This window comes from Mya arenaria, chromosome 10, assembly GCF_026914265.1.
Source record: "Mya arenaria isolate MELC-2E11 chromosome 10, ASM2691426v1".
Classification (NCBI taxonomy): Eukaryota; Metazoa; Mollusca; class Bivalvia; order Myida; family Myidae; genus Mya; species Mya arenaria.
Genome location: NC_069131.1, coordinates 7,141,597 through 7,156,548, shown reverse-complemented (window position 1 = coordinate 7,156,548; position 14,952 = coordinate 7,141,597). Strand labels below are relative to the sequence as shown.

At 37.0% G+C, this 14,952-nt stretch overlaps 1 protein-coding gene across 1 annotated transcript; it reads right to left on the bottom strand.

Moving 5' to 3' along the window:
• Positions 1 to 249: 249 nt before the first annotated feature.
• Positions 250 to 13,127, bottom strand: LOC128204048 (uncharacterized). The gene is made up of 9 exons (XM_052905377.1): positions 12,845 to 13,127; positions 12,159 to 12,239; positions 10,503 to 10,610; positions 9,213 to 9,363; positions 8,771 to 8,833; positions 7,893 to 7,988; positions 7,379 to 7,504; positions 5,734 to 5,770; positions 250 to 2,660 (listed from the first exon to the last, which is right to left on the bottom strand). The coding sequence occupies exons 1-9, from the start codon at positions 12,990 to 12,992 to the stop codon at positions 2,532 to 2,534; spliced, it is 939 nt and encodes a 312-aa protein (XP_052761337.1). The 5' UTR covers positions 12,993 to 13,127; the 3' UTR covers positions 250 to 2,531.
• Positions 13,128 to 14,952: the final 1,825 nt, after the last annotated feature.

The window sequence follows — 14,952 nt, the reverse complement described above, 5'->3', positions numbered from 1 at the left end:
TTTCTGATTATTTGGGAATGTGAACTGTTTTGTTACACTCAAGAGTACACAGACAACTCGGAGGATGCTACTGCTATATTATCCCCGCAGACTGGAACGAGTAAGCCTTAAATACAATACAAGAACATAACAACAAGTACTTTCAGTTATTTATCATACTGCAATGTACATAGTATTGCAAAACTGAACAAAAAAATCAAATATCCAATCACCAAAACAAGACAACGAAATTAAAAACAGAATGGAATGATAATTTCATAATTTACTTCCAATAAAACACAAGGAACACATCTGGTAGCAGTCATGGTTACACACATTCACTTGACATAAAACAGTTCATTCAATTTTCATCTCCCACATACTTTTCACCACAACACAATCTTAAAATAATAAACTGATTATAGAATGTAAAATTTCGTGAGCAAACTACATGTATAATTATGTCTACAACACAACGTCTATGACTTGTGATAGTCACTTAAAATACCATTTCTATTTACTTAGATTGAAATGTGATAGTAAGTTAACACAAATACCAACATACATGTACAATAAAGCGTTGTATAATGATATAGGACGTTAAACGTGTACATGCGAAAATGTCCTATATTTGGGGTATATAACCGAGATATAACTAACATCCGAGCAAAGAATACTGGTAACAATATACTTTCTGTGTCACATCTAACCAGCGTGCTGCTTCACATCTAAACTCATGTAACTCGCGTCCTGCACCACATCTAAACTCATATAACTCGCATCCTGAACCACATGTGAACTAATATAACTCGCGCCCTGCATCACATCTAAACACGTATCCTGTACTTCTTATAAACACGTATCCTGTACCACATCTAAACTAGTATCCTGTACTTCTTATAAACACGTATCCTGTACCACATCTAAACTAGTATCCTGTACTACTTATAAACACGTATCCTGTACCACATCTAAACTAGTATCCTGTACTTCTTATAAACACGTATCCTGTACCACATCTAAACTAGTATCCTGTACTTCTTATAAACACGTATCCTGTACCACATCTAAACTAGTATCCTGTACTTCTTATAAACACGTATCCTGTACCACATCTAAACTAGTATCCTGTACTTCTTATAAACACGTATCCTGTACCACATCTAAACTAGTATCCTGTACTTCTTATAAACACGTATCCTGTACTACATCTAAACTAGTATCCTGTACTTCTTATAAACACGTATCCTGTACCACATCTAAACTAGTATCCTGTACTTCTTATAAACACGTATCCTGTACCACATCTAAACTAGTATCCTGTACTTCTTATAAACACGTATCCTGTACCACATCTAAACTAGTATCCTGTACTACTTATAAACACGTATCCTGTACCACATCTAAACTAGTATCCTGTACTACTTATAAACACGTATCCTGTACCACATCTAAACTAGTATCCTGTACTACTTATAAACACGTATCCTGTACTACATCTAAACTAGTATCCTGTACTACATATAAACACGTATCCTGTACTTCTTATAAACACGTATCCTGTACTGCATCTTAACATGTATCCTTCACCACATCTAAACTCATATAACTCGCATGCTGCAACACATTGAAACACGTATCCTGTACTACATCTTATTTCATTTTAATCGTCTTGACCTACATCTAAACTCACACAACTCGCATCATGTACTACATCTTAACTCACACAACTCACATCATGTACTACATCTTAACTCACATCATGTACTACATCTTAACTCACATAACTCGCATCATGTACTACATCTTAACTCACATCATGTACTACATCTTAACTCACATAACTCGCATCATGTACTACATCTTAACTCACACAACTCGCGTCATGTACTACATCTTAACTCACACAACTCGCATCATGCACTACATCTAAAGGCATCTAACCCTGTTCTACATCTAAACTCAACATTACAAAAGCAAGAGCATAATATATGGAAGCATGGAAGACGAGGCCCCAATTTCTTGTGACATCTTCAGTCCCTCATAACGGGATCAAGCTCAGCACACAAGTTTTAAGTATAAATAGTGCAATTTCCTCCTTTGAACGTCTTTGTAGGCCTTTTATTATGTTAAAGATATGCGCAATAAACTTATTTGTTTTGTAATTAAAGATTATGCAAGTCACTCTGTTGAATGGGAATAACATACTTAAACCACTTGGGATTAAGATATTTCAGGATATTGGGGCAAGGTGGGATGAGTTAGTGAATGCAAGTCACTTAACCCACTAGTGTGTTTGTATTATTATGAAATTCCTTAGTCAACAATAACAAATCTCAATGAAGTAGATATTCAAAAAACAGTAAACAGCTAAAACAATGCTTTATGCTATTTATACACACAGTCAAAATACAAACAAGAATCATTTCTACACTCATTCACACTAGCAATATTTCGCAACCCGTTCCAAATGCTACAAGTATTAAAAGTGTTCAAGAGACTACTACTGCTATAAATGTTTATTGCACAATGAGGAAGTTCATTCCATAGAATCATTCAAATTTACTTCTCGTCTGAGCAGGCTTTCTAAACACACAAATCACCATGGCAACCACGAGACAACATGCTCCTATTGCCATGGCAACAAACATCCAACTTGTGTTCTCCCCTTCAACCTTGTCCTGAAAAACAAATTTAATACATATTAACATCTGACATAAGATGTTACTGATATAATTTACTCCAATTTATAAGATAGTATTCCAATTTGTTATATCACTTTCAAGGATTTCAAAAAATCAACGGTGGGTAGTTTCCAATACTTCTGTTCTCAAAAACGTTCTAAACTTAAACTTTGCAACTTCAATAATAAACAAGAGATGTTTGTCAAACATTATGCCCCCCCCCCTGAGCGCCATGTTGTCAGGATTATATGGACAATTGAATGAAATATGCATGGACCGAAATGACAGCTGATTTGTTGCCGTTAAGGCAGTTTTAAGATTAAGACCATTAAAGTGTGAGGATAGAGTGTGTTATGACCATGACCTTTGACTCTATGAACTCAAAATCCAGAGTCATCAGCAGGTCACCAGAAACCTAAATGTCAAGTTCGAGGGCCATGGGTGCAGGCATTGTCAAGTTATCACACATACAAGTTTTTTTCGTTCAAGGTCACTGTGACCTTGACCTTTAACCCAATGACCCCTTAAATCATAAGGGGTCATCTACAAGTCAGATGCAACTCCAAGTCAAGTTTGAAGGCCATGGGTTCAGGCATTGTTGAGTTATCACTCGGACAGCCTTTTACCATTCAAGATCACTGTGACCTTGACTTTTGGCTCTATGAATCCTAAAATCAATAAGGGTGATCTACTGATCAGGCTTAACATCCATGCCAAGTTTAATGATCATAGGTTCAGGCATTGTTGAGATATCAGTGGGAGAAGATTTGTTAACTTTTTTGCGCTAAAGGTTACTGTGACATTGACCTTGGCCTGATGACCCCCAAAGACGATAGGGGTCATCTACTGGGCAGGCCCAACCTTCATGTCAAGTTCGATGACCATATGTCCAGGAATTGTCGAGGTCGCTTTGAAGGTCACTGTGACCTTGACCTTTGACCCCTAAAATCAATAGGGGTGATCTACTGGTCAGGCCCAACCTCCATGTCAAGTTTGAGGGCCATGGGTGCAGGCATTGTTGAGTTATCACTCGGACAACCTTTTATCATTCAAGGTCACTGTGACCTTGACCTTTGGCCCAATGACCCCTAAAATCAATAGGGACCATCTTCTGGCCAGGCCCAACCTCCAAGTCAAGTTTGAGGGCCATGGGTGCAGGCATTGTCGAGTTATCACTCGGATAACCTTTTACCATTCCAGGTCACTGTGAGCTTGACCTTTAGCCCAATGACCCCTAAATAGGGACCATCTTCTGGCCAGGCCCAACCTCCAAGTCAAGTTTGAGGGCCATGGCTGCAGGCATTGTCGAGTTATCACTCGGACAACCTTTTACCATTCCAGGTCACTGTGAGCTTGACCGATGGCCAGATGACCCCCAAAAACCATAGGGGTCATCTCCTGGTCAGGCCAATTCTCCAAGTCAAGTTTGAGTGCCATGGGTGCAGGCATTGTCGAGTTATCACTCGGACAACCTTTTACCATTCAAGGTGACTGTGACTTTGACCTTTGGCCAGATGACCCCCCAAAACAAAAGGGGTCATGTACTGGTCAGGCCCAATTCCAAGTCAAAATTCAGGGCCATGGGTGCAGGCATTGTCAAGTTATCACAAGGAAAACCTTTAACCATTCAAGGTGACTGTGACCTTGAACTTTTGGCCCGATGACCCCCAAAAACAATAGGGGTTTTCTACTGGTCTGGCCCAACCTCCAATTCAATAATGAGGGCCATGGGTGCAGGCATTGTCGAATTATCACTCGGACAACCTTTTACCATTCAAGGTCACTGTGACCTTGACCTTTGGCCCGATGACCCCCAAAAACAATAGGGGTCATCTACTGGTCAGGCCATACCTCCAATTCAATTATGAGGGCCATGGGTGCCGGCATTGTTGAGTTATCACTCGGACCTTTTACCATTCAAGGTCACTGTGAACTTGACCATTGACCCGATGAGCCCCAAAAACAATAGGGGTCAGCTACTGGTCAGGCCCAACCTCCAAGTCAAGTCTGAGGGCCATGGGTGCAGTCATTGTCAAGTAATCACTCGGACGACCTTTAACCATTCAAGGTCACTGTGACCTTGACCTTTGGCCTGATGAACCCCCCAAAACAATAGGGGTCATCTACTGGTCAGGCCCAACCTCCATGTCAAGTTTGAGGGCCATGGGTGCAGGCATTGTTGAGTTATCACTCGGACAAGCTTAAAAATTATTTTACCATTAAAGGTCACTGTGACCTTGACCTTTGACCCGATGACCCCCCAAAAACAATAGGGGTTTTCTACTGGTCTGGCCCAACCTCCAATTCAATTATGAGGGCCATGGGTGCAGGCATTGTCGAATTATCACTCGGACAACCTTTTACCATTCAAGGTGACTGTGACCTTGACCTTTGACCCGATGACCCCCAAAAACAATAGGGGTCATCTACTGGTCATGCCATACCTCCAATTCAATTATGAGGGCCCTGGGTGCCGGCATTGTTGAGTTATCACTCGGACAAGCTTTTACCATTCAAGGTCACTGTGAACTTGACCTTTGGCCTGATGACCCCCCCAAAACAATTGGGGTCATCTACTGGTCAGGCCCAACCTCCATGTCAAGTTTGAGGGTCATGGGTACAGGCATTGTTGAGTTATCACTCGGACAAGCTTTAAAATTATTTTACCATTAAAGGTCACTGTGACCTTGACCTTTGACCCGATGACCCCCAAAATCAATAGGGGTCATCTACTGATCAGGCCCAACCTTCATGTGAAGTTTGATGACCATACGTCCAGAAATTGTTGAGTTATCACTGGGACAAGCTTTGGTCTACCGAAGGACCGACCGACCGACATACCGACATGCCTGTGCAAAGCAATATACCCCTCTTCTTCGAAGGGGGGCATAATAAAGGATTTTTACAGTGTTGTTTTTTTCTTTTTCATATCTTTACTGGTCATTGCTTTGTGGTACCCAAATAAACATCAGACTACTTCGACAATTACAGTATACAGTTGACCTTGATAATATGTATTTTTGTTATATTTTTATTTTATTTAAATCATCAAACAAAAATTATCGCCCACCTTAATGAACATGGCTATGGACTCTGTCAGGACATCACTGAAATGACACATGTAGAAGATTATAACAAAGGGAGATAATGGCTATGGACTCTGTCAGCACATCACTGAAATGACACTTGAAGAACATTATTACAAAGGGAGATAATGGCTATGGACTTTGTCAGGACATCCCTGAAATGGCACATGTAGAAGATTACTACAAAGGGAGATAATGGCTATAGACTCTGTCAGGACATCCCTGAAATGACACATGTAGAATATTACTACAAAGGGAGATAATGGCTATGGACTCTGTCAGGACATCCCTGAAATGACACATGTAGAATATTACTACAAAGGGAGATAATGGCTATGGACTTTGTCAGGACATCCCTGAAATGACACATGTAGAACATTACTATAAAGGGAGATAATGGCTATGGACTTTGTCAGGACATCCCTGAAATGACACATGTAGAACATTACTATAAAGGGAGATAATGGCTATGGACTCTGTCAGCACATCACTGAAATGACACATGTAGAAGATTATAACAAAGGGAGATAATGGCTATGGACTCCGTCAGCACATCACTGAAAAGACACATGTAGAAGATTACTACAAAGGGAGATAATGGCTATGGACTCTGTCAAGACATCACTGAAATGATACATGTAGAATATTACTATAAAGGGAGATAATGGCTATGGACTCCGTCAGTACTTCACTGAAATGACACATGTAAAACATTACTACAAAGGGAGATATTGGCTATGGACTCTGTCAGCACATCACTGAAATGACACACTTAGAAGATTACTACAAAGGGAGATAATGGCTATGGACTCTGTCAGCACATCACTGAAATGACACATGAAGAGCATAACTACAAAGGGAGATAATTCAAATGTTTATTTTTAATCCTTGCAAGAGCTTTTCCTCTTACAAACATATACTTCATTATAGTTATGACATACAAAATGTATACTATGTAGCTGAATTACATGTCTAACGGCAGGCATATTGACATTGCCATTTATTGCATTCTGGCAAAGATATTAATAGCTTTCACAAATCTTTTAAAATAAAATTGTATAATATGTATATAAGGTGTTCATATATTAAGTTAAATTAACAATAACACAAATTTAAAAATTGTTGCATTTGGTTTATAAGGAAGTCGATGATTTTCCCTACAGCAATATATTTGACATATATGTATTTACATGTTCATAGTTAAATTGCTACCTGTGACACTTCTAAACTCTTTACAAGAACATTAACAATACAATCCTAGATTTAATTATGAATTTAATAGATTAATATGTTCAACATTTATTACTTGAAGTTAAAATTATAATAAAATGTACATCGATTGTACATTGATTTTAAATAAGTAAACATTTTTGTAACAAATTAATTCACGGAATTTAATTACCAAGTTGTTCAGGCAAAAAAGTGCATAAGATACATGATCATGTATCAAGTTATTACTTTTCTTATTGAAGCAAATTATTAATCAGAATTCCACTATTTAGAATATTATTTTGCAAGTAAACACCATGTTTGAATATCTAATACTTATAATATATATATATTTCACAACCTTTTAATAATGCTGTATACAAACTTGAGAATCAAATAAACCACATGTTGGACACTTACAAGGTAGTTGGTTCTATAAGCACTGGTTTCGCCTTGACATTTTTGTACCAGCCCTCGACAAACGCCACAATAGAATCTGAGTCCCATTTCTCCGGCTCATACATGTACATCTTCCCCTGACGAAACCTGAAGAAAATATACACAATGATGTTTTATTATAAAACTTTATGTTAACAGTGTTAGATGTTCTTTATCAACCAAACTTGTTTTTCTGCGGTACAATTGATGGTTCACTTATTGCTGAAGGTGTTCCTGGAAAACACATTCCTGCACAAATCCCCTGCCTTTAAATGTAAATGGACATTCATTACCACTCACACACCAATATAACCAATAGTAGATGTTCAGAAAACTTTGTTAGAAACATTGCACTATGAAGCTGCCAAAGTAGTTAATGCTGAAAATGTTAACAACATGTTAACACCAATTCTAATAAGGTTCTGAACAATCCACTCAATTATTGCACTGTAAGTGACTAAGCCAATAACTGTTAAACATATGTACCAGTACTTACAAAATACCAGTTGGACATTTGGTGATTTGGAATCTTGCTCCCAGCTTCTTGTTGAGATCAATGTCAACCTTGGCAAAGTTCATCCTGTGTTTTTGCCTGCAAGGTAATAAAACGAGAATCATATAAATGTAGATGGATGGAGTCTGTGTGAATTAACAATCTACTGGATTAAAGCTGGGGGTTTTAAAAAAATAAAATAGTCCTTTAAGATTCAATTGACAATAAACAATCTAAGGCTGTTTACTCAGTGTTCTCAATAAGAACCGGCTGCCGGCCAAAATGGACGGTTCAAATGGCAATTGGGCTGGTCCAAATTTGGAAAACTAAATTAATTTAAAGTAGAATAATTAGAAGCTGGTTACTTTACTATTTGAGACGGTTCAACCGAAACTTATTGAGAACCCTGGTTTACTTGGTACCAGCCTTGCCTACTGTGAGGTTTTCTCCAAAGGGATATACCATTTAAACATATAACCCCAGGGGGGAAGGCACTTTCCAATTATGCCACCCCCTTACAGAAGCAAATTTGCCCTTTTGAGGTCCAAATTAGCCAAAAAGACACCCACCCTTATACTTTTTAAATAATTGCCTTCTCCCCAGGGGTTATATGTTTTAATGGAATAGCCCTAAGCGTTTATATTGATAGTTTGATTAACAAACTAATCACACAAACACATGTTCTAACGATGCGTGGTTTTTGTTTACAGACTTGAATGAGTTTGAATATTAGGCAGTTTGATCCTCCATATTGGTCCCTATTCTTCCATGTCTTATTTATATCTGTATGTACCTTGAACTGGTAATAAAAGAGACAATTTTTTTTTATATTCAGGTTTGATAATGCAATTTTATGTATATTCATTTGGTTTTTCATGTACCTGATGGCAGCACACTCCCATGACGGCAAAATCCTCATACTTTCCTCACTGTCTGGCTGGAAACTGAAAACAGCAAACAAGTAAGATGCAAAAAAACAACACTGTAACCATCAAACCTGTAGTTACCAGTATCAGATGTTCAAACATGGTTTTAGTGAAATTATGTGCTGTAATAGTTTCTGTTCAAAAAGGGATAGTATTAGTGAGAATCTTCTAATTCACCAATCCTAATTCTTGTTCCACGGGAAACCTGAATAAGATGATTAAATGTGTCTTGTAAATTGAAACAATTAACCTTCAAGACGGGACTCTACTTACAAGAAAACTAACCAGTCCCCTGTGGCGGAAGCTCCAAAAAAAGCCTGTGTCAGGTGATAAAATGTGTTTTCACAGAGACCATGTAACATAACACCAATATTCATCAAGCAACTTCTCAACTTACAAGAGAACAAACCAGTCTCCCGTGGTAGCTCCAGAGGATGCCTGGGTGAGGTGTTCAAAAGAGCTTTCATGAAGGTCCTGAGTAGCAATGGTTGCGGCAGACTGCAGCCATTCTACAAGATCAGGGATGTCTTCTTCACTCTGGAGACCTCCTGGATACATGGGGAGACATGTGTTATGAGGTATATTCAATGGCTTTAGTTATGCGGTATATTCAATGGCTTTAGTTATGCGGTATATTCAATGACTTTAGTAATGAGGTATATTCAATGGATTTAGTTATGAGGTATTTTCAATGGATTTAGTTATGAGGTATATTCAATGGCTTTAGTTATGTGGTAAATTCAATGGCTTTAGTTATGAGGAATATCAATGGCTTTAGTTATGAGGTATATTCAATGGCTTTAGTTATGAGGTAAATTCAATGGCTTTAGTTATGAGGTATATTCAATGGCTTTAGATATGAGGTATATTCAATGGCTTTAGTTATGTGGTATATTAAATGTCTTTAGTTATGAGGTAAATTCAATGGCTTTAGTTATGAGGTAAATTCAATGGCTTTAGTTATGAGGTATATTCAATGGCTTAAGTTATGAGGTAAATTCAATGGCTTTAGTTATGAGGTAAATTCAATGGCTTTAGTTAGGAGGTATATGCAATGGCTTTAGTAATGAGGTATAATCAATGGCTTTAGTTATGAGGTGTATTCAATGGCTTGAGTTATGAGGTATATTCAATGGCTTAAGTTATGAGGTATATTCAATGGCTTTAGTTATGAGGTATATTCAATAGCTTTAGTTATGAGGTATATTCAATGGCTTTAGTTATGAGGTATATTCAATGGCTTTAGTTATGAGGTATATTCAATGGCCTTAGTTATGAGGTATATTCAATGGCTTTAGTTATGAGGTATATTCAATGGCTTTAGTTATGAGGTATATTCAATTGATTTAGTTATGATGTGTTTTCAATGGCTCGAGTTATGAAGTGTATTCAATTGCATGTTACTATTACTAAATTAAGTTTCTGGATTTCTTTTGGCAATTAACACTTTCACAATTCTTAACCCAAAGATGCTTCTGAAGAACTACTAGTATTGAACTGGGATGTGTTTCCATTTGATTGATCAAGGACGAGGATTATAATTATCAAAAATTTGTTAAGACATTGTCAGTCATTGTAGAGCTGATACCTTTAGTCTACGTAAAATTTTATATATTTGTGTTTTTTTTGTAAATTTTCTAAACTTGTTAAATCGACATTTTTTGTTATCTGTCAAATTGTATCCTACCATGGTATAGAGCCGGGTATGCTCCTCTAAAGTAGACCAGAGATGGGTAGTCACTGGCCCCCAGTTGTGCAGCGAGAGTATCATCTGTCATGAAGCGCTTCACGATCTCTGTAAAAGGTGAGTTTTTTTTCATATTTACAGTGTAAATTGCCTGAAAAGATTATAAGAACAAAGTAATCAGTTTTAATATGATAACCAGTAAAAAGTTAAGACTGATTTAAATTTGATTGCGGAGACATCTTTTAGCCTGGTTGGAAGGCAGTTTAAATGTCCGCTATTTGAGAGGGGACAAGAAATTAGCCCTATGGGACTCTATCACAAGTCTGCATGTGTAACCCAGTATTCTATAGGTGTATTGCTGGACTTATCCTTTCTCGCTATTGAACTAGCTTTATAGTGATGTGTTAAGAGTGTCTGTGTGCAGAGTAAGGCGTTATGGGATCAATCCCGGCCCACATATCCACATAGTGGTTTGTTCTATCTGTTAAATTTGGGTAAATTACTCATGTTGCACAATAACCCTCAAAGTCATTGCAAATTGACCTAAGACTTCAAAAATTCATGGCAAATTTTGAAATAGAGGGGGAAAATGTAACAATGTATTTGCTATGTTTATACATGTAAAAGCATGTATCATATCCCTTAACTGAGCTTCCTTTTAACATCATGACATGAGTGCCAGCCTAAAAACAAGAGGTTACTTGGTTCAGTCCCCACCAGATGCACATAGCTGTTTGTGCAGTCTGTTACTCTTGGTTATAATAGCCAACAGCTTTGAAAATTAAGCCAGAATTTAATGTCTATACATTGTAATGACTGTCTGATTAATAGTGATGGGCAATCGGTTGAGTTTTACAATCGATAATCGGTTACAATCGGAGACCATCAACCGATTAGACATCGGCTATAATCGGATATTATAGAGCAGTGGTTGCTAGTGATATACTTGAAGGTAATGGGTATCACTTCGTCTATGTAAGCTGAATTGAATATATAAACCAAACAATAGAACTTACGTATTCATTTTTCAGGAAACTAACAAACATAAAACATATTTTTTTTATATTTTTAAGTTAAAAAGAAAAAAACATTAAACTGAAATGTATACATCAGAAATTTCAAAGTCACCAGTATGAATCTACCAGTAAATGTTTGTTTAGAAATATTGTCTGGTCAATGAGATATGGGTTCATTCTACATCTCTTCTTGCTCATCACCTGTGATCTAGTTACTGTATACCTATTTTGCGTAAGCCTTTTTGCAAAGGCAACAATACGCCTTGCTTGTGTCAAGGTTTTCTTTGGTTGGAGGTCCTGGTTTGATTTTTCTAAATGCAAAAAAGAGCCAGACTTTAGATTTTGCTTTCCCACCCGGATAATTGTACAGCATATCGTCATTGTCGTCTGCCATTCTTACGAATTGTACCCAAAGAAAAATGAGCGGAAATGTCGGCAAGATAAAAAAAATCGTAAATGAATACTGAGTAACCTCCCTTGATAAATTTGTATGATGTTCCGCGATAATCGATTATGATAATTTACAATCGATTATCGCCGATTTTGAAGCTTTCCGATCAATTTTCGATTATAATCGATCATCGGCCCATCACTACTGATTAATGTTAAAATGTAAATATGACTGAAGGTTTCTATGCACCTGTGTCAAGCAGGTCTGGCTGCGGTGTCTGATCCAACATATCCAGGGCTTCACTGCATGTGGGACAGTCATCTGATGCCTCTAATTGCAGGAAAGAAACAATACAATTGTAACTGCAAGTATATTGTATGTCTTCTTAACAAAATCTTAACGGGCTGCTGACATAAGCTTGTTACATCCATATAGTTTTGCTAAAAATATCCTTCCCCTATCTCATAAATAAGTAAAACACTACATGTTTATATACACATTTTAAATTAATAGCCTATGGCCATATGGTCGCTAATCTGAGTCAATAAATAAATGCACAAGATAAATTCTTCATATAATACGTAATAAATGATGACTGTAAAATAAAACCTAGAACTTACCAGGCAATGGTGTACAAAATATAAAAAGGTTACTAATAAAAGAAGATATTGCCACTTTGAATTGTACAAGACTGAATATAACATGCTGACTCAAAACAGATCTTGTATATGATAGATCTTGTATTTGATTTAGAGTATTATTATACTTGTGATTTATGATGCATCAAATGCTACATTCCTCCAATGAGTCATGTGTATAATCCGGTGGTATTACAAGAATCAATGCCGGCATGAATAGCATGGTAGCCACGTCAAGTAACAGCTGGCCAGCTTCAATTTTCATTAACTAATGAAGATTCATTGAAATATACTTACTAAATAACACAAGTGTCAGCTGATTATTTCGCAGAAACTCGTTAAACTCCCCTGAGCCTAACTGTTGCACTACACTTTGGACGCTGCCAATCAAATAAAAACATAGGAAACATGAAGACAATATTTGTTTTAAATGCACCGCTGTCATCTTTGTATATTGCTAATTCGTGGACGTAAGAGGCCCCGGAGTGCTTGACTAACTCTTGGTGGAAACAGTTTAAACTCAAAGCTTTTACGCTTCCGTAATTACTGTTTTCGGATAAAAATGCACACAATATTTTTTCTGGTAATGATAGTATTAATTGCATCCTGTTATTGATATGACAACTCAATTTAATCGGTTAAATTTGCGAAATTTCTGACATAAGACAGACAACAGTTTTAAAATGGACGATAAACAATATAATACGCAGTGACCTCCCCTATTAGAAAAAATGATACTTTCAACATACGTAAACAGGCTTTGACTCAAAATGCATTGGAAAAAGATATGTTTAAAAATAATTCGAGGTAAAAGGCACGTCAAACGCAAAACATAATGCACAAGAAGGATTTGGATGCACCAACGATTTCGCAAAGGCAATTGTATTTATTGGACGTAAACAATAAAAACACAGGAGTCATATTTTACATCCTCACAAATTCTTCAGCCTTATTCACTGTTTTAACTCAACCACCGCACCGTAGAGGTATGGCACGTCCGTCTGAACTGTCAAGAAAGGGACCCTCCCCTTCAACCTGCTCGTGGATCTACTTCGCAGAAAATACTGTGGGCGAAATACTCCGCGAATGAAAGATCTACCAAGAGTCCTGGCTTGTGCACGGTTTTACGCCCCCGTGTGACTAATGTCGTGATATTGTTTGAAGAGTTTTTTTATCGTCTGGTATATAGTGTTGTTGTATATTTGAGTGTATATCTGTATGTGCTCGATTACTATGTTAAATAAACTATTGTTATTAATATTTGCTTTTTTATCTATTATACTTGACGTATTTTCACATTTCATTCATCAGGGACATAATTATTGTATAAATTATCTTATTTCAATAAAAAATTAATTCATTTATCTACTTACCTAATGAAAATTAGACAATGGTCACATAATAAACATCGACCTATTGTCAAAAATAGAATTTCACGGGATTTTTCATAGTTAGTTTGGAAGGAATTTTGCAGGTGCCAATCAAATCTAGACATTTTTAGTTCTCGCCCACCCGCACTCTCCATCCCCCTTTTACTTCACCCCCCCCCCCCACATTATGTTTAAAAGGATAGGTTACCAACCAAGCACAGTATGTTTTTTACATTTAAACGTTGTCAAGAGTTCAATATATCTCAAACTTAACAGACTTAAATGTAATGGCCAACCCGCGGCTGACCACCCCCTGTTTTATGGCCTTGGCGCCACACCAAGGTGCCACATTTCCTATTAGAGTAGGTCTAATCTGTATAACCCCCTGGTGTCTGATTGTATCAATCAGATCTCAGATCATCAAATTGATCAGGCATAGTATAAGCGATGTAGACCTTTTACTTTGATCAACACCATAAATGGCAATTAGCCAGTAAACAATACACAAGGAAATTGGCACCCTGTAGTGACACCAGGGGATGCATACGTGGACATTAACAAGCAATTATGTTTGTTAAACCAGGTCTGTAAGAGTATATTGATCGACTAAGATATAAATTATTAAATTAATAGTTTACGGGAGCAAATGAAAGATTAATTGGAATTATTATTTGTAAAAATATTATATATTGTGTTAAAGCTTGTTTATATGAAGTATTACGAGTTCATGTTATTTTGTCATATTTTTTTAAATGTCGTTCAGGCTCGATTTTTATCAATTTAAAAAAAAAAGAAGTTAAATGAGTTCCAGTTTCAACACCCACGAATGTTATCTCTGTTATAGAGCACACACATATGCCTAAAGCTACGTATATAATAAAAGAGAGCCACAGAGCGAAGCTAACGGTCGTCTGACATTTTAGTCATCAATTGTTTAAGTCATAGTGATTAATCTTGCTATATATTGTCGCGTATTGTCTCTGGCAGATTGTATACAAAGTTTTGTTTTACTATCTCGGTTTTGAGTAATGTCGA